Genomic DNA, 19,856 nt, shown 5'->3' with positions numbered 1-19,856 from the left:
AATGAATGGAAAACTGCTGCTTCTCTACATAAAGTAATATTTACGTTACACAGCTATGTCACATATTTACAACTACTTGTTTCTTGTCCCACGTTTCCAAATCCAGTCAACTGCCTTTCATAATCAGTTTTTCAGAGCCAATTCTGGCTGCAAGACACAACTTTCTTAATTCCAGATATCAAAATCTTCTACTATTCCAGCCCAGTGAAGTGTAAGGACCCAATATCCATTTTAAATCCACTGCTAATACCCACTCTCAGTGTAGAGATGACCACATGTATCTTGTTAAGGTCAACTACCCCACATCCCTCTAAGCAAAATGAAGCTGACACCACCATTATTTGGGTTTTTTTTCATTTGTTACCTTAGCTCAGAAATGCCTTGGACAGAGAGTGTGCCATGTACAGCTTGACCCTGCACCTGATTATGCCAGTGTCACAGCACATAATTTATAGTAATATTATATTATCATGCAATAATGAGCAAAGACATCAAGAGTACCTGCAGCTCCCCGAGTTTCTCCGATGTTGGTGACACCACAGCAAAGGAGCCTTTGATGGGATGGCTGGGAGACAGCTGGGACAGCTTCGTGATCTGTGCCCGGCCAAGGGGCAGGTGCTCACGCTTGGTTAGAACCTCCAGGACAAGAACTCCCATATCTGCAAGAATCAGGAACACCTTCAGGTCACTCTCACCGTCACAAGTGACATTTTTTGGCTAAAATTACAGAATATTATAAATACCCCTATTACGGTAACGGGGGGGCAGCAGGTAAAGAAGGGTCCATACAGACATTGTAACTGGCAGTAGATGATGGGGAATAAGTATTTGGAATTTGGAACAAGGACTCCCAGGATGAATAAGTATTTGGAACAAGGATTCCCAGGATGAATAAGTTTTTGGAATAAGGATTCGCAGGAAAGGAACGCTTAGGGCAGGACATGGGGGAATGAATGGCTTACCAGTGCTGGAGGGTATCCCCAGGCCAGCCCGTTCCGCCCTGCCCGGGAACAAACCGCTCCGGACGCCGCCCCTGCCTGCCCTGGCGCACCTAGAGCCCACATCCCCCCGTGCCAGCCCGCTCCCAGCGCGGTGTCCCGGCGGTGTCCGTACCTGCCAGGTAGGCGGCGAGCTGCCGGGGCCCGCAGCGCACGGCGAAGCGGGCGCAGGTGCGGCCCGCGGGCTGCCCGGCCCTGCCGGCGGGCTGCAGCACGGTGCCGCCGGAGCTCTCGCCCCACCACCGCAGCCGCACCACGGCGGCGGGCTGCGGGCCGGCCCACAGCACGCGGGGCACGGAGCAGCGCAGCCAGCAGCGCGCCGGGCCCCGCACCAGCGGCGGCAGGCTGGCGGCGGGGTCACCGGGACCTGCGGGGACAGGCGGCGTCAGCGGCCCGTACATCACCCCGGGCGCCGCGCCGCTCCCCGCCCCACCGCTGCACGCCTCTATCCCCGCCGTGTCCCCCGAGCCCCGCTCCGCCGCCCGTCCCGCCGCGCACCTCCCCTCCGCGGCATCCCGCCCGCGCCTCCCGCCCGCCAACCGCCGCGGCGGCGGGGACTACAGCTCCCGTGCTGCCCCGCGGGCACGGCGGCGGGAGCGCGGACTACGTTTCCCTTGGTGCCCTGCGGGCGGGCGGGCGCGCTCGGTGCCGCGCGGCGGCGCTGTTGGAGGAGCCGCTTCCGGCGCGGCGGGGCGGGGGCGGCGCTCTCGGGGGTCCCGGTGTTCCCGGTATTCCCGGCTGTCATGTCGGCCCTGGAGAAGCAGCTGCATCTGGGCCGCCTGCCACCTCGGCCCCCGTTGCCCGGCGGCGGCGGCCAGTCCGGGTCCAAGATGCGCATGGGGTAGGCGGAGGAAGGGCAGGGGCGGATGCGGAGAGCGGGGGGAGCTCGGGGGGAGAGGTGACAGCGGAGCGGAGGCTCTGCAGGGCGGGGGGTCGGGCTGGGGGTCTGGAGGGACCGGAGGCCTTTACCGGGGGGATCTGCCAAGAAGGGAGGCATGGTATTCCGGGTCTGGACAGGGAAGGGTCATTACTGGGAGATCGGGACAGGGAATGGTCATTGTCGGGACATCTGGACAGGGAATGGTCATTATCGGGGGATCGGGACAGGGAATGGTCATTATCGGAACATCTGGACAGGGAATGGTCATTGTTGGAGGATTGGGACAGGGAATGGTCATTATTGGGAGATCTGGACAGAGGGGACCTTGTCCTGGGGGATCTGGAAAGGGAATGGTCATTATCAGGACATCTGGACAGGGAATGGTCATTGTCGGGGGATCGGGACAGGGAATAGTCATTACTGGGAGATCGGGACAGGGAATGGTCATTATCGGGGGATCGGGACAGGGAATGGTCATTATCGGAACATCTGGACAGGGAATGGTCATTGTTGGAGGATTGGGACAGGGAATGGTCATTATTGGGAGATCTGGACAGAGGGGACCTTGTCCAGGGGGATCTGGACAGGGAATGGTCATTATCGGGACATCTGGACAGGGAATGGTCATTGTCGGGGGATCGGTACAGGGAATGCCATTATTGGGAGATCTGGACAGAGGGGAGCTCGTCCTGGGGGATCTGGAGAGGGAATGGTCATCACTGGGGATCTGGAGCAAGTGGTGGTCATTCTTAGGGGGTCTGGAAGGAGGGCTGGTCCTGCTTCCCCGTGCTCCAGGTGAGTGGCACCTGGATCAGGCTGCTCCAGCTGCAGAGGCACCAGTGCCCAGCGTATCCTCAGGCCGGGGAAGGTGCTGGGATCAGCTCTCCAGCCCTTTCCTCCCGGCCCTTTTGCCATCAGTGTTTGGAGGAAGGGTCCGGCACCATGTCTGGGCTGTACCTCAGGGTGTGGCTGGGGGGAGAGGTGTGTGGAAATTCTCAGGACCTGAATTCCTCAGCTGCAGTTGGACTTGGGTAATCCTTGTGCTGGGTCACTTTCCGAGTCAGAACATTCCATGATTTCTCAGCCGCAGGCACCCATGTGAAGGCACTGCCAAGTGACTTTAATCCCTGCTTAAATCTGCATTTCGAGATGATGGAAAAGTCTGGGATACTCTTTAATCTTTTCAGCAGGGGTTGAGAGCACATTTTGGGATCTGTGGGGGAAGGCTGACCAGTGTCTAAGGGTGTAACATGTATTAATTTATATAATTCTTCCTCCCTTACCATGCATGGGGTTTTAAACGCTGTCAGGGAAATTATTGTGAAAGAAACAAAATCCAGTGCTGCGGTTAAGGATCAGGAATTCCCCTGGAATCTTCCCTTGGAAGCAGTGGGGAGTAGTTCATAATCATGTTTGATGTACCGCTCTGCCCCCCAGTAAATCCCTTTACAGGTGATGTTCCCGTTGTGGGAGGTGCTGCACATCCAGCATGGAACGGCCTCATCCAGAGGGGCCTGGGGCTTCTGTGAAAAGGAGACAAGAGGGAGTGGGATAAAAGTTTAGCTTAAGCTGAGCTTACCCTTACCAACGTTCAGTTCTGTTCAAACAAGTGCAAGATTCCCCCTGAAGAGAATTCCACCAGAAGAGAAAGGGATTAGTTGTACAGGGAAAACACAGTGTGATTTACAGTGCTGGCAGATGTGCAGGGCTGCCCTGAAACAGTCCTTCAAAATTCAAACTTCTACAGGGAACAAAAATAACTAAACTTAGGAAAATATTTGTTTGCTGCATTAAGCATCTCGCATTTATAAATGTGATTTATTTCTGCGCTTTCAATTTTTTGAATTGCAAGCTAGGCTTTTAAAAAAATAGGTTTAACCTTAATATCCAAGAATGCCAGCAACTTGAGTTTTCCATGGCTAAATCCTCTGACCGGTGTGTTGGGCACTTTCTTTTTATTCCCTTTTTTTTCCACCATGCAGGTCATCTTAATGTGACTGTGGTGTAGCTGAAAGCAGATCTTGACAAGCAGAGGCTCAAGCATGTGAGATTGCTACAGAAAAACAGAATTCACTGAGAACTTCCTAACTTAAATAAAGTCTTACATTTTTTGGCGACATGCTGTTAAAAGGTTAATGTGTGTTGCGTAGTTGGTAAAAAACCAGCACCTGTTGCTGCATTTAAATCCGTGAAAATAAACTTGTTCCTGGCTTTTTTCTTTAAAATTTATTCTTTCCTTGCTATTTTTTCAGTACAATCACTTCCTTATGTCTCTCCGTGGGAGAGTCTCAAAGTGGCCCAAGCAAACCGAATCTTGGAATGGTTCAGGTTGGAAAAGCCCTCCAAGATCCTGGAGTCCAGCCTTTCCCCCGGCCCTGCCCAGGCCACCACCACTGCCCCACGTCCCCAAGTGCCACATGCACACAGCTTTCAGTCCCTGCAGTCCCTTTTGGGGAGGGAATTCTCCCTGATATCCAGCGTGGCTCCTGTGACATGCTTTGGAGTGGAGCATGGGATGTGTGCTGGAATTTCAGTGCATTTCATGGCACGTGGCATCAATTCCTGCTTTGCCAGCACAGTCCTCTCCTCCCTGGATTTAAGTGCTCTCCAGCAGAAATGATGGTTCCAAAAGGCCCTTTCCAAAGGAGGCTGGAGCTTCTCTTAGGCTCGAGCAATATGTGAACCTCAGCCTCTGGGAGGAATTCCGTGCCCATTTCTTTAAGGAGCGCTCACGGCCAAGGCTGTGTTGGGAATTGCAAGTGATTCCTTCAAATTGCTCCATGCATAAAAACCAAAAACAAAATCAAAATCACAAAACAAAACAAAATCAGGCTTATGGGCTGACTCTGTGTTCTTTGGGGGAATAAATAAAATAATAGAATTTGTAAAGCCACCCCCCATGGCAGCAGATCCCAACAGCTGTAGCAGCTTCTGCATTTCCTGTCTTGTTTTTTGCCCTTTGTTTTTTGCTAGTGGCTCATTCAGAGCTAAGCACCTGGATGGGATTTAAAAGTGATTTGCCTGTTCCTTTCCAATGTGTGAGTAAAAATCACACACAATCTCTGAAGATCTTTCAGTTATCTAGAAGGGCATGATTGGATCAGATCTGTGTAATTCAATCATGGCAATTCCTACTCATTTCTTCCTTTTTAATCCACTTTTCCCCCTTAGAATCCTTTTAATAAAAAAAAAACCAACAATTTATGTATTCAGCATCTCTAAGGCAGAACTTAAGATACTGTCCTTGTCAATTTTTAGAATTTCTAAATACAACTTGTCAGCCGTAGCAGTTCGTACTTGGAGATGATGTTTGATTTGCTTGGGTTCAAATATGATGTGGGAATGAAATCTCCTGATTCATGCACTTGTTCTATATTTGCTTTAGTAGTTTTAAATAGGGGCTCTCAGCAGAAAAAGGACTTTCTGAAAATGGTTCCTTCTGCTTGGTGCAACTATTTATTTTTTTTTTTCATTTTAGGAAAATACCTGAAAGAAAACCCCTTCAAAAATTGGGGAAAGATTTGCTGAGCCGTGTGGGCATCCTAAGGATCAATGACATGACAAAGAGGATAACCTGCACAATAGCATAAAACAGAGGGTGCCCAGAATTTGTTTTGCAATTCCAGTTTAATATGCTGGCTTGGAGTTTAAGGATCAGTCTAGAAAAGTTATTATGTCAGATCCATTTCTGTTTTGGTTTGCTGGATACTTTAAAAAGCTATTAGTTAGTTCTGTCAGCTTAAATACTGGTCAGCAAAATATGACTTCAACATAGGAAGGTGCAAAACCACAGCTGCTGTTTATTGGGCAGACTTCTAATTCTGAATGTGTGGGGATGCTTCGCTAAAAAAAGCAGCTCTAGGAAAACTCAAAATCAAGGATTCCTTTCTTTGGAGGAACTCTTTTGCTCAGCCCTCTGTGGTCACCTGGGATTTTGTGGAAAGCAGCACATTTATTCTGCCCTTTTGGGGGTTCAGGGTTAAACCTGAGGTCGCTCGCGTTTCCTCACTGTTGCTTGGTGCCACGTTCCCTACAGATTCTTGGTGTCACAGCGATGCCAGGGCTGGGCCACCAGGGAGTTCCTGCTGCCCAGCACATTTATGGATCAGTGGGAAGGGCTGTAGCCAGGCAGATGACAGCATGCACTGATCTCCTGGAGCTGCTCAGGGCAGGGGAACCCAAAGGCAGCTGTAGCACACTGTGCAAAAGCCTGGCTGCAACTGAAATGCTGCACTTTGAAAGGGTGAAGGAATTCGTTCTCACTAGCTGCACATCCTACCTATGCGAAACCCAGAGAGGGGAAATCATCCAAGCTGTGGGCAGTTCTCTGCATCTCCAGAAAGAACCAGAACTGGTATGGAGAGAGCATGTGATCAGGGCTGGGATGGCTTCCAGGCAAAAATTAAGCTTTGACTGTGATATTTTTTTCCTTGATCAGAGGATGAGATTAGGCTGAGGTGGTAAAAGAGATTAATATTTTCTGGATTCATGTAGGTGTCTGACTTCTCATTTTGTTTAGTTGAGATTTAACAAGAAGTCTGGAAACCCCCAGGAGGGAATTTGGTCCATTCAGGGGGTGGCTGGTTTATGTTTCATATCCTAGAAACACCAGGGGAAACAGAAGTTTTGTTTCTGCAAAATTGAAAAGCTGCTTTGTCTGTTATTTTCTATTTCTTTAGGAAGCCAAGAATTCAGGAGAAACTTCTCCAGCAGGGATTTTTCTCCTCTGAAGGTCTTTCACCCCTCACGCCCATGCTTGATTTTAATATTCTGTGCTGCCTGCCTGCCTCCCCCAGAAGAGCTGAAGTGCAAAAACATGGTTAAAATGGTGCACTGTTACTCATCCTGTATCCTGGGCTCGAATTGAGCCTAATTATGCCACTTCCAAAATTAAGCACTACTCTTTTAGCCTTACTGAGTAAATACCAGCCCGAGAAACAAATTCTGCATCAACTGAGTCATCAGGAAAATTCTGATTGCAGAGCCTTTTGTCAGTAATGGTGGTACAAGGAGAGGGCACAGCTGCACCTTTTGAAGGAAGCAAAAAATAAATTGGTTTGTCAGCTGGGCACCTTTTGCCTGTGGGTCACTGCAGGCTCGGAGGTGGTACTGGGACAGTATCACTGTTCTGTTTATTTTCCCTCGCCTTGGGCCTGTGTAGTCTAAATCACCATTGCTCAGCCTTCCTTGGAATGACTCGATGAGGAAAATACTCTCTTCTCTGTTTCCACTGCGTTTCCTCACTAGGAGCAACAATTAGGGGAGGATTCCTTCACTGACAGTAGAATTCTGGATATTGTGGTTGTGTGGGAATTTCACTGATGCGCCGTTTGCTTCCAGTCTGCGCTGTTGTGTAACACCAGTGAGAGGAGGCCTGGATGCCAATTTCAGTGGAGGACTTTAAAAATAACTCTTTCTTATGGGATTTTTTCTGTCTTGCAGCCCTGGAAGAAAGCGTGATTTTTCACCAGTGCTTTGGAGCCAGTACTTTGAGTCTATGGAGGACGTTGTGGTAGAAAATGAAACTGGCAAGGATATATCCTTTTTTCTTTCCCCATATTGAATTTGTCATAATCTCAGAGATTATGGGGGAGGTATCACGTTTTGTTTAGTTTATTTGGGTTCCTCAGCTTTTTCACGTGTTCCTTCTCATCTTCCATTATGTCTCCTGCAGGGTTCAGTGTTCATAACCAGAACTATCCCTTCTAGGCTGACAGTTAAACGGTGCTTAGCAAGGCCAATTCCTGATATTGCTTCTTTAGTAATCATTTTTAATTTAATTTAATTTAATTTTTTATAATTTTTAAAAAGCGTTTCCAACAGCCATGGGCAGGGACACCTCCCACTGTCCCAGGCTGCTCCAAGCCCCAAAGTCCAGCCTGGCCTTGGGCACTGCCAGGGATCCAGGGGCAATCCTCTGGGCACCTGTGCCAGGGCCTCCCCACCCTCACAGGGAGGAATTTCTTATGAACGTTTAATCTAAATCTCCCTTCTTCTAGTTTAAAACCATTCCCTTGCCCTCTCATTATTTTGCCTGTGTAAAAAAATAACTCTCCATCTTTTTTACGTAATGGATTTCTAGTTTTCTCTTAGTTCACTTCCCTGTTGTGCCCAGGGAGAAAAGGACAGGGGATAAGAGAATTAAAGAGGGGGAGAAGACCTGGGCAGCAGGAATACAACTCTTGAAGCTTAAACTGAGTTACATTTTTGTCCAGACAATGCGTGAACATTCCTGTTGGTCAGATAAATGAAGGGTAGAAATAAAATACTTTTTGGTATTGCAAGCTCCAAAATTCACTCTGCTGCCTTGAAGTAGCTCTGAGAAATGTCTTTAACTGTTCATACACTTTTCGAATTTACAAAAGTGGCTTGGAGGGGCCTGTCTTGCTGCTGCTGCATGGTGGAGGCCACTCTGCCCTGTCCTGGGCTGTGTTTACTGTAAGTAAAGCTGCTGCTCTGTTTGTGGCTGCAACTGCTTGTTGCTGCTGATCTCCCTTTGCAAACAACATTCTCTCTGTCTCTGCTTGCAGTCTGCAATCATCAGCAGGATCCAGTGTAGGATTGTGGCCTTAGACCTCCGAGGCCATGGTAAGTCAAAGAAATAAAGCTGGGGTCAAATCAGCGTGTTACACATGCTCCCATTTTTCAAAGGAGATGCAATGAATCCCTCTCAGGATGGCTGGGAGAACATCCTTAAGGCATCCCAATTTGATTCAAAAGCATGGATGGAAGACTGGCTTCTGTCAGAATCTGAGACCCCCTGACCTCTTGCTTGAGACAGTGGTGGACTGCTTCCTTCCACCAAGCCCTCTTTCATATTTCCATAACCTTTAAGTGGTCCTTGCCATGAGAAATGAGGACTGTTCTTCCATTTTAAGATTCATAAGGAACAGTTACGGGCAGTGTTTCCTACCCAAAGTACCAAGTGTTCCTGTTAATTCTGTGTTTCTTAATTATACATGTTCATTGCAGTGGGCTTGCTCTTCATATCTGTGCCTAAAAGCTTTGTACCATCACTGCTCTAAGTCCTGAGGGGGCCTGAAGCTTTTCAACTTAAGTGAACTTAACTTGGGTTGGGTTTTTTTCTAGGAGAAACAAAAGTAAGGAATCCTGAAGATCTGTCTGCAGAGACTATGGCAAAGTAAGGAGACTTATGCTCGTTTCCCTTTTTACAAACCTCCCCTTTCTCTCCTTGGCTGAACAATAAACTCCTTGAGGGCACACAGCCTTCATTCAGAGGAGCTGGAAGATTAACTTCACGTGATTCTGGTAGTTACCCCTCCTTTCCTTCCATTCTGGGGCAGTTTGAAATGATGTCCCTCCCAGCTGAGTCAGATTCCAAGAGCTGGAGTTGTTCTCCCAGTACCCTGAGATTTTAAACACTGAGCACTTTAAACCTGCCACATGCTGAAGAGTTCCTAAGGGAGGTGGAATGCTTCCCTTAGAAGCATGGGGTATTTTAGTCTGAATCACCAGTTTGACTCAGCCCCTGGGGTGACCGGTCAGGGCGGGCCCACACTGGCCTGGTAACACTCCTGAAGTGTGGGTCACAAACACAGGATCTTCAAGCACAGAATTGCTTTTCCAAACTGTCATGACCCGCTTTGGCATGCAAATCCATCCCCCTCTTGACAAAACTGTAAGAAAAGCAAATACCCACTGCTAAGCACATTATGTTCTGCCCATATTTAGTACAAAGAGACTCTTTGCTGTGACAACAACTAAATGATGAAGGATTTTGTAACCTTCCCATGGACAAATCCACTTGGTTTGTTGAGGGGAGGCCATGTGTGAAATGTATTCTGACTTCCATTGTATACCTTATTCCTGCTGCTTATGCCTTGTCAGATCCTGATGTGTAACTGTCCTGAGGAGATGCTGGATTAAATAATTAGAATATTTTAGATCTGGAGCAGCACTGCTGTGGGGGGAAAAGCAAGTTCCTTTTGTTTTGAAACCTTCCCCTCTTCTTAGCAATGAGCTTGAAATTTAGTCCTGAGTATCTTTTAAACAGGAGCCTTAAATTATAGCTGGTGTTCCTGTTTGTTCTTTTAAATCAAGTTCTCAAACAATTTTCTCTAGTGGAGCAGACAAGCTGGTCAACCTGTTCTTGTTTTGTTTTTTTTTAACTTGTTTTCCATTTTCAATAAAAATGGAATCATTTTTTCCAATAAAAATTGCTCAGATCTCAGGTTCCTCTGAATGGCTGTAGTCAGGAAAGCCAGCTGGGGGGGTGGGTGTCTTTAAACTGCTCTTCAGGAGATTTCAGCTGTTAGCTCTGCTGCTGTTCTGGGGTTTGGGAATCATACCAGCCAGCTTTCCCATCCTGGCAAAAGTGTCAGGAAGTGACAGCTTCAGTTTAACAGGAGGTACCTTTTGGGAAGGGTGGGGAAATTGCCCCTTGCCTGTCTGTGCTCACAGAGAGTCTCAGTCTTTTATCTCATGCTCAGTGTTGTTCGTCTTTGCCATGGTCAGCAGGGCCAGCAGTTATTTTTCTCTAATTCCAGTTTTTTCTTTTAAGAACAATGAATTTCTTGGTTTTTGCTTCCATGCAAGATGATTTGACAGCTTTTTCTCACCTTTTATTTAACGTTCCCACCAGCAAGTGTCAGCCTAAAACGTTTTCCACAAGGAATCACAGAATTTGGGCTGGAAGGGACTGTAAATTTCATCCACATGGGCAGGGACACCTTCCACTAGGCCAGCTTGCTTGACCATCTTTTAAATTAGTACCTTTTGAGTGAGGATGCTGCTAACAGAAGGAGAAATGGCGCGGATGTGCAGGGTTTCCTGCTTTGCAGCAGCGACAGCAGAACGATCCGGTGTGCAGCCTGGGGTTCAGCAGGGGTGTGAGGCGCTGCCCGTGTCCCTGCTGGGCGCCAGGCGGGTTTGCTGTGCCTGCAGGGACGTGGGCAGCGTGGTGGAGGCGCTCTACGGGGACCTGCCGCCGCCCATCATGCTGATCGGGCACAGCATGGGCGGCGCCATCGCCGTGCACACCGCCGTGGCCAACCTGCTGCCCAGCCTGCTGGGGCTCTGCATGATCGACGTCGTGGAGGGTGAGTGTGCCCAGCGCTGCTCCTGGCACCGCGTCCCCCAAGCACAAGGGTCTGCCCCCTCTCTAAACCCACCCATCCTCCCTGCAGATCCTGTGCGCACAGAAAGCTTTCCAGTGTGACCCCTCCTTCTCCTTCTCCTTCTCCTTCTCCTTCTCCTTCTCCTTCTCCTTCTCCTTCTCCTTCTCCTTCTCCTTCTCCTTCTCCTTCTCCTTCTCCTTCTCCTTCTCCTTCTCCTTCTCCTTCTCCTTCTCCTTCTCCCCTTCTCCTTCTCCTTCTCCTTCTCCTTCTCCTTCTCCTTCCCCTTCCCCTTCCCCTTCCCCTTCCCCTTCCCCTTCTCCTTCTCCTTTTCTTCCTTTTCCTTTTTCCAGCTGCCTTCCCTCTGTTTGCCTTTTTCCTGTCACAGAATCAGAGGATCAGCTAGGTTGGAAAAGACCTTGGAGATCACTGAGCCAAGCCTATGACCTAACACCACCTTGGCACTAATTTCTTTGAAACACTTTCTTGGTGGGGAGGAGGGTGGCTTTTTGCTGTACTGCTTGGTGCTGATAAATGACTGCTGCTTTCTCTGTCTGAACATCCTACCTGTTCAAAAAGCAATTTTCCAATATGACTGTTGGCTTAGCAATACTAGCCTGTACTTTCCTTAGCAGCATTAGATCGCTGGGGAGCTCCAGCTCTCTGTGAGGGCATTGCAGCCAGTTTTGTGTAGAGGGATGTGGCAATAATTTCATCAGATGCCGTGAAGCTGATGAAGATGATGCCATTTGCTTTTAGGTACTGCCATGGATGCCTTGAACAGCATGCAGAACTTCCTAAGGAGTCGTCCCAAAACATTCAAGTCGCTTGAGAATGCCATTGAGTGGAGGTAAAGATATGGTTGGTTTCAGCCTCTGGAATCACTTGTCTTTGTTGCCTGACTCCGGAAGGAAACAAAGTTTGTATAGTCTGGCTGTTGACAGGCCCTCTCCCAGCCCCCTGCCATGGGTTTAACCCTGTTTCACTGTTTCCCCACCAGCCTTCTCCCTCTTTCTCTTCTCAGTTACGGTGACAAAGGGAGGGTCACAAAAGTTTAGCTCGAGCCACTCTGTTCAGTGCAAGAGCAGGGGCTTTGGGAATGGTTTGGGGAAGTCCTGAGATGTAGAGGAGTTTAACTCCTCTTTCTGGGCCTGCTGATTCTTGAATCTCTTCAGTAAATATTTCTGTCTTATGATTATTTTTTCCCCCTAGTGTAAAAAGTGGACAGATAAGAAATCTTGAATCTGCCAGAGTTTCTATGGTCGGTCAAGTCAAACAGTAGGTGGCCTTTGGTTTCTTTCATTTATTATTTTAAAATCTTTTTTTTTCTGTTTTACAACGCCATTGCTACATAAGAGTACTTGAAAATGAAAATTTCTTAAAGCAAAATTGCTGAACACCTATGGTTTAATCCTGGGTGGTGTTTTGGTTTGGACTTTTTCCTTTTGCCAGGGAATCAGTTTCTGATTTTATTTTCACAGGTGCGAAGAGGCTGCCAGTCCTGAATGCCCTAAAGCCATAGTAGAGGGAATTATTGAGGAGGAGGAGGAAGAGGACGAGGATGAGGAAGGAGGAGGCTCTGTCAACAAAAGGAAGAAAGAGGATGACACAGAGGTTGGGAACTTGTTGCTGTGTTTTCAGCTTCCCCTGCAAGAGCTGTCACCTGTGGTTATCCAAATCATTCTGGTATGAAAGGGAGCCGCTCCAGGGAGAGAAAACTGGATGTGAGCCAAGCCCAAATGTTCAGACAATTTGTGAGCTATTTGTGTCAGTAAAAAGTAGCAAATTGATTGCCCTGAATCCTGCAGGCTCTTCTCCTCTTGGCATAGCTCTTGCTGACTTTCTTGTTCCCTACTCATGTACTTTGATTTGGAGAGAGACTTAGAAGCAAGGAGGGTCATCCCTGGAAGTGTGTACTCCACCAGAGGGAGCCAGTACTGGTTTTATTTTTTATATCTATGTATTTGTGCATTTCCAGGTGGCTCCCTGAGCTGGTTTTCTTTCTGCTGTTTTGCTGATCACTGATGCAGAGCTCTCTCTCCTCCCTGCAGACAAAGAAGGAGCATTTATACACGTGGCGAATCGAGCTGGCCAAAACAGAGAAGTACTGGGATGGCTGGTTCAGGGGTTTATCCAACCTCTTCCTCAGCTGTCCCACTCCAAAGCTCTTGCTTCTAGCTGGTACGTGTCCCTCCCAGCCCTGGTGTGCACCTCAGTCATGTCACACTTGCATTTTAGAGCACAGGGTCAGCATTGGGCTGCAGTGGTTCCTGGGCTTCTCTGTGTCTCCTAAAATAGCGTGGTGTGATCTCAGCTTCTCCAGTGAAAGTCAAGTACAGCTTTAAGCCCTTTTTGTATACCTTAATAGCAAATACCTTCTGTAAATACCCTTTTAAGTAGTAGGGAGGGGTGTGCTCCTGCATTTTTGGCTGTATTTCTTTGCTGTAACTTTACTCTCTCAAGGTGCAGCAGTGAAATGCCCTTGTCTGGGTGTCAGGGGTGTTTATTTTCTGCTTTTCAATCTAATGTCTCTTTTAGAATACAGAGTAAAGCCTGGCTCAGAGAATTGTGTTCTCTCTGCTTGTAGGTGTTGACAGGCTGGATAAAGATCTGACCATTGGACAGATGCAAGGTAAGTATTTAATATTGTTACTTCAGCCTTACTGTAATGCTCCTTTTGCATGACAGCTTGTTGCTATGGGTGCAGTCAATATCCAAACAAACGGGCATTAAAGAATTCGTCCATCCCAAAGTGTTCTCCTGCTGTGGTCAAGGAAAGGTGGGGACGGTGAGCAGGGAAAGGTTCAATTCAAAGGGCTGTAGCTGTGGGTTTTGTTCAATCCAGTGTTCAGTGCTCCCAGCAGTGGAGCTGCTACACTTCTCTTGGATCAGAATGATTGCCTGTGAGGGCTTTTCCCTAATCCATTTTTCCCCTTTCTAGCTCCATCCCTGATGTTCCTAGCTAGGACACTTGGGACCATTCCAAATTCTCCCATCTCCCAGTGTTTCTGACAGACAGCAGACCAAGATTAAGCACTTCATTCATGTTTTGGGGGTTGGGTTGGGGTTTTTCCCCCCATCCCAGCCTTCCAGAGCAGCCAGTACTAGAGAGTAGTACTGGATAGCAGGATAAACGTTACCTTGTGGTAAATCTGGTGAGAGTTCCAACTCTGACACCTGCCTGCATTGAGGAGCTCTGAGAAGTTCAGCTCCATTTAAACTCCTGGGAACCTGTTCTACTTACACCTGTAGAAGGTGAACTATGCAGCTGGTCCACGTTTCCTTTGGAGACCACGGGCTGTGCATGGTGTGGAGTCTGCTGAGACTCCCTGCCATCCCTGGGGCCCCGTTTCCAGCTACACTCAGTGCTGAGGTCAGAGTGTGAGATCCATGTGCTGACTCTCTCAACCCACAGGCAAGTTCCAGATGCAGGTCCTCCCACAGTGTGGCCACGCAGTCCATGAGGATGCTCCGGACAAGGTGAGCCCCGCCGTGGGGTTGGAGCTACAATAATCCACCATCCGAAATGCATAAAAGGATCTGTTCCTTACCATGCAGCAGAGATCGTACCTCAGGGGCATCTGCTGGCACAACAACTGCCTTTCACCAGCAGCTTGGATTTTTTAGCTGTCTGGAAAGCCCTGGCTAAGATGTTACATGCCACAGGGCTGGGCTATGGATTTAACTCTCAGGCTCGTGGTGGTGTACCTAATTCCACCCATGTGGAGTGTGGATTTCTCCCCCCTTCATTCCTCATGCAGTTCCCCACTATCCCTTGCACAAATCTGCAGCGTTAGAGGTTTGTCTGTGTTTTGTTGAGTGGTTCAAATTTTCCAAATAGAAACCAAATGTTCCTTTAGCAGCTCTGACAGAACAGTGCTGCTTCTGGGCACTGCTGGAGTTTGTGTCCAGATGGAAGCAGGAATGCAGTGCAGCCAGTGGAGCCTGTGGTTGGGAACACATCTGGTTTTAAAGCTCATTCTGCACCGACAGCTGTGTTAAAACTCAGCCTTTCTGTGCTTCACTTTACAGTCTGAAATAGGTATTTTTATCTAAACATACTGAGTTCTTAAGCTGCTACGGGTTTTTTATACATTCTGAGCAATGTTGACCAGGCTGGACAGTGCTTGGAGCAGCCAGGTGTAGTGTAAGGTGTCCCTGCCCATGGCAGGTGTTGGAAATGGATGAGCTTTAATGTTCCTCCCAGCCCAAACCATTCCAGGTTACTGTCTTGCATCCTGAATTTACCTTTTCTCCCTGCTAATTGTTTTAAGAATTACTGAAATGGGTGGAGAAAAGGTTTGGTCATTTCTTGATGGCAGGCTCAGTGTCGGAGTAAAGCTGGAGGTGTGTTACACAGAGCTCTTGTTTTAAAGGAGCAAATGGTTCAGCAACAGACTCCTGAGGATGTGGACTGTTGTTGGAAATACTGCAGGCTTTGAAAACTGACTGGGTTTCATCCTCTCTTAGTGTCCCTTTAAATCCTGAGCTATTTTTTCCCTTCTCTCAGGTTGCTGAAGCTGTTGCAACGTTCCTGATCCGTCACAGGTTTACAGAGCCCATTGGTGGATTCCAGTGGTAAGGCTCCATGGAGCTGTGTCCCTGAGCAGAGCTCCTGCTCTCACTGCCTGTCTGGCTCTCGAGGTGGGAGCCTGGAATTTTGGCACGGTGCTAAAAGCCACAGATAAACAAACAGCTGTGAATCACAGCCAGTAATACATTCAGTGTTTGTGTTCCTTTCAAATTTCTCACATATTTACATGTGCTGATGAAACCTCCTTCCTAGGAAGGGAGGAGCAAAGCAGATTTCTTTCTCTATAGCCTGCCAGAAAGCAAAATGACAAATTTTATGTCATTTAGCTTAAATAATATTTCATTAAGTAACCAAGGCCCTGCATTGTGGAAACAACTTGCATCACACTCCCTTGGCCAAGAAATACTGGTGAGATGAGGCAGGTAAAGCTGCGTGCTTCACTTTGCAGACTTTCCATACTTATCTCATGTGTTTTCTTATCAAAATGGCCTGTGGAAGCCAGGCCCCTGTGATCAGCCAGGCAGTGAGAGAAGGGTGTGATTGATAAGCTTGATAGTGTAGGTTGATGTGTGAATAGGGAGAGGGAGAAGACCTAAGGGCTTTACAGCTCAATTTAGGTTGTCACAGAGTTTGCAGAGAATACCTTGATGCTAACATGGAGTCTTTCTTCCATTCTCTTTTTTGCCTCCTAGTGTGTTTCCTGCTTGTTAATATCCCGGTGTTCTCCAGCACTGATTCCCATTGTAAATAAACTGCACCAGAGGCCACTGTGATGTATCCATATCCTCTCATCTCCCAGTCCAGCAGCAGTGAGAAGTTGGTGTGAGATTCATCCCCTAGAACTAGCTCTCCAGAATATCTAAATTCTTAGGGACTTCCTTGCTGGGAAGCAGCTTCTACTGAAGACCATGAAAAGCTCTTCAGGCCCTTGGAACTGGGATCCTCTTCTCTGCTGCCACAAGGAAAGACCTCCTGGAATCCCAGTAGTCAATCATACCAACCTCGGCCGATTCTCAGGCTTTCCTGGACCCAGCTGCAGAAGGGCTGTTGGCAGTCCAAATCCACCGAGGGCACTGCAGCACAGCCAAAGGCTTCAGGATTTCTCTGTGGAATCACTGGATCATCTTGGAAGTGCCCCTTAGATTTGGGTTTTATACATACATACACTTTTTTCCCCCTAAAGCAGACGAGGGATCGGCTTCATTGGGAGCTCAGGTTTCATCTCACCAGAGCCAGCCTTAGGGGTTAAGCTGTGGGAAAAGCCTGGAGGCCACTTTCCTGGGCAAAGCTGGATGGGATTGAACCAAAAAGGCAAGAGGGGGACTGTGAGATCCATTTCAGAGTCTTGCAGTTTGTCAGGTGCTCGTTTCAAGTCCTCTCTGGGAAGGAGAGCCTGAATAACTCCATCCACTACAGACACATCCCAGGCCAGGGGACTCTGAACCTGCCTTCATGGGGAAGACCCAAGAGCAGCAGGGACAATGTGATCAGCAGGCAGTTTGTCTGTTTTCTGCCCCTGGAATGTGTTTGTCCTTCCCTTCTTGTAGCTGCCACACACAGCTAGGCAGAGATCAGCGCCTTTGGGATGGAAAAACATGGAATGGGCTGTAGGAATACCCCTGGGAGAGCTTGGAGTCAGCCCTGCTGATGTTGATGCAGAGGTGTAGGCAGCTGTTCTCCCCAGTACAAGAGGAAGGACCCTGTTTCCACTGTTGCTTCCTAGATCATTTTGCTGCCTGCCTTCCAGAATTCCATGTGCACAGAGAGCTTTTCTTCAGGGTTCAGTTATCCACAGATAGCTCCTGGGCTTGCTTTCACCTAAGAGTCACTTTTGAGTCTAAGAGCAGACATGTTTTGGAGCAGTTTTCCTCAATATTTTGCTGGTGGATGTGTGAAACCCCTTTTTTTTTTTTTTGCCTGGTGTCCATAACCCCCTGCTGCTGTCAGATGATTTTAACCCTGCTCTGCCGAGGCAAAGTTCTGTGGTGATTTGGGAGCTGCCCTGTGCATCCCGTGACAAGAGCCATCAGGAATCCTTGGCCCTTGGGAGGTGCAGGTGGGACAAAGGGTTTGACCACGGAGCTCCACGTGGCTGTGATTCACCAGGCACAGCCTCATTCCAGAGAGGAATGTCCTCCTGGCACTCTGGGCACTCAGGTGTGACAGGAGCAACCGGTGGCTCTCTGCGCTTCCCTCCGTGAGTCACCGTGTTGATGCATTGATTTGATGTAATTCCACCCTGGTCTAGTTCCTGGAGGATTCAGTGGATCTTCAGTAGTCAAAATGCAAAACAGTTCTTCCCCCAGCCGTGTCCCCAAAATGGCCAAAATCCCCTTTTGCAGGAGACTGCTTGGTTCAGATCGTTAGGGGTGAGCGAGTGCAGCGTGTCTGTCCAGTCTCCATCGCGGTGAGGCCACATTCCTCCGTGGTGAAGTCACTTGGAGAGCCTGACTGGGAGCGAGGAGCAACTCCTCCTCGGTTATCCCTCTGATCTGTGAGCTGTCAGAAAGGCCGACCAAACAGAACCCTCCGTGGAAAGCCAGCCAGTTCTGTACTCTGCAGAAGCACCACTGGGAAAGGAACGATTCCTGCAACCCTGCGGGCTGCCTGGGATTCTGTTTTGCTGTTAACATTGAGTGAGTGAAAAGAAAATAAATATTCCAAGAGCCTGTTTAAGTGACTGGTGCGTTGCTCCGTGCCAGCTCCCAGCCCTGCCCAGGTGGCTGTTCTGGGACTCCTGTGGGGCTGGATTAAAAGGATGGGTTCCAGGGACAGCAGCAGCACCACGGGGGTGGGTGGAAGGGAAATTCCTTTCGGCTATAAAGTCAAGCCATGCACATTTTTGACACTGGTCTTCTGTCTGAGGAGTATTAATGCTCCTGCTGCAGTTTCCAGGGGGCTGCAGGCTGGGGTAAGTGGCATTTGGTGAAGAATACAGAGGCTGTGGTAAAAGTAACTGCAGAGAGAAGGAGTCTTCTCTCTGGCTCTCGAGAAACAGGGACACAGAGAAATTCCTCCCCAAAATTCCCAGCTTTGCATTTTTCCTGCCGCCTTTTGATTACTTAGAAGCTTCTCTTGGTCTTGTTTCACTTGTTGGATTGAGGATCCTTCCCAATGGAGGATCCCAAGGTTTGGCAGGAGCAGGAGATGCACTTTGGGATGCTGGTCTGTTGCAGGCTTCATTTGAATTGAATAAATTAAATAAATAAATGTCTGAGACCTAGGATGGGTTTTGCCAGATTACCTGTACTGGACAAAGCCATCAGGGATTTACACATGACTGGAGCATTGGGATTGTTGGAAAAAGATTATTTCCTGTATTGCCAAAGCAGGTACTCTTGCTTTGAATAAATCAGCCCTTGAGGAAGGAATTAAACTCAGGCCTGGGGCTGTCCAGCCAGAATTTTCCCCTCAGATTGTGACAGGGGTGATGCAGCAGTAGGTAAAATTGTTGTTTTTCCACTTTTGGCCAGGGAAAGGCTTGGAGAACCTGAGGAAGGCCATTCCAGCCCTGCTTCCCACGTGTTTGTGATTGGCAAGCAGCACTGGGATGACTTGCAAAAGGCAGAGCTGGGCAACACAGGCCTTGGAGAATGCCCCCAGGAGGGTCTATTGGGTATTAGGGAGAAGTTTTTGTACAATTTAGGCCCTGGCCCAGGGTGCCCAGAGCAGCTGTGGCTGCCCCTGGATCCCTGGCAGTGCCCAAGGCCAGGCTGGACACTGGGGCTGGAGCAGCCTGGGACAGTGGGAGGTGCCCCTGCCATGGCAGGGGTGGCACTGGATGGGCTTTAGGGTTGGTCCCTACCCAAATTATTCTGATTCTGTGACTTTAGCACTGACATTTTTCCTCTTCTCCACTACTGCCTTTTCTTTTGGGGGCAGGAAGGCCTGGGAAAAGGGCTGTGTGGAGTGCCTGTCAACCAGCTGTTCACTGGTTTGAACTGGTAATCCACACTCTTGGAAATCCAGACCTGCATCTTTAGGCAAGGTCACAAACTTGAGTTGATGGCTTTTCACTTCCAAGAGCCCCTGTCCCTGGTGCATTGTCCCCGAGCCTGGTGCTCTGCTCACAGGCTGGAATTGCCCTTTGTGTTGCCCAAAGCTGCATCCCTCATTTGTGCTGTCTGTCCGTCCGTCCCTCTGACAGTGCTGCCCCCTCGGTGTCCATGTGGCATCCAACACAGCAGGAATGGGACTGGCTGTTTGCTCCAAGTTTTGCTGTTTCCAGAAGGAAAATGTGTGTGAGTGTGTGTGTGTGTGTGTGTGTGTGTCAGTGTCAGTTCCCTGGAGGCCACACGCCGTGTCCCGCGTCAGCCTCATCCTGGTCTTGTCCTGTTCTGTGTCCATCTCCCTCGCCTACAAATAAAGCA

At 48.7% G+C, this 19,856-nt stretch overlaps 2 protein-coding genes and 1 long non-coding RNA gene across 3 annotated transcripts in view; 2 read left to right on the top strand and 1 right to left on the bottom strand.

Annotated features, from left to right (window-relative positions):
• Positions 1–1,743, bottom strand: part of C2CD3 (C2 domain containing 3 centriole elongation regulator) — a 37,094-nt gene extending 35,351 nt beyond the window's left edge. Inside the window, exons 1-3 of the mRNA XM_077174637.1 lie at positions 1,497–1,743; positions 1,114–1,365; positions 502–659 (exon numbers count right to left, since the gene is read on the bottom strand). Of these exons, the coding sequence (XP_077030752.1) occupies positions 502–659; positions 1,114–1,365; positions 1,497–1,743 (657 nt within the window). The remainder of the gene's footprint in view (positions 1–501; positions 660–1,113; positions 1,366–1,496) is intronic.
• Positions 1–19,856, top strand: part of LOC129117577 (uncharacterized) — a 444,593-nt gene that overhangs the window by 52,474 nt on the left and 372,263 nt on the right. The gene's annotated exons all lie outside the window — the stretch shown is intronic.
• PPME1 (protein phosphatase methylesterase 1) lies at positions 1,704–18,162 on the top strand. The gene is made up of 14 exons (XM_077174639.1): positions 1,704–1,839; positions 7,321–7,415; positions 8,225–8,316; positions 8,409–8,466; positions 8,968–9,019; positions 10,783–10,937; positions 11,712–11,802; positions 12,165–12,230; positions 12,434–12,566; positions 13,004–13,133; positions 13,540–13,584; positions 14,368–14,432; positions 15,463–15,530; positions 16,179–18,162. The coding sequence occupies exons 1-14, from the start codon at positions 1,742–1,744 to the stop codon at positions 16,195–16,197; spliced, it is 1,167 nt and encodes a 388-aa protein (XP_077030754.1). The 5' UTR covers positions 1,704–1,741; the 3' UTR covers positions 16,198–18,162.

The sequence above is a fragment of the Agelaius phoeniceus genome, chromosome 2 (genome assembly GCF_051311805.1).
Source record: "Agelaius phoeniceus isolate bAgePho1 chromosome 2, bAgePho1.hap1, whole genome shotgun sequence".
Classification (NCBI taxonomy): domain Eukaryota; kingdom Metazoa; phylum Chordata; class Aves; order Passeriformes; family Icteridae; genus Agelaius; species Agelaius phoeniceus.
Note: the sequence above shows the minus strand (reverse complement) of the source record. Positions and strands in the feature narration are given on the sequence as shown.

What these genes read in the sequence shown, in the direction of transcription:
- PPME1 (XM_077174639.1), top strand. Translation starts at nt 1,742, where the DNA reads ATGTCGGCCCTGGAGAAGCAGCTGCATCTGGGCCGCCTGCCACCTCGG. An exon ending in CTTAGACCTCCGAGGCCATG is followed by an intron (nt 8,467 to 8,967) that starts GTAAGTCAAAGA and finishes GTTTTTTTCTAG; the next exon opens with GAGAAACAAAAGTAAGGAAT. An exon ending in GAGAATGCCATTGAGTGGAG is followed by an intron (nt 11,803 to 12,164) that starts GTAAAGATATGG and finishes TTTTCCCCCTAG; the next exon opens with TGTAAAAAGTGGACAGATAA.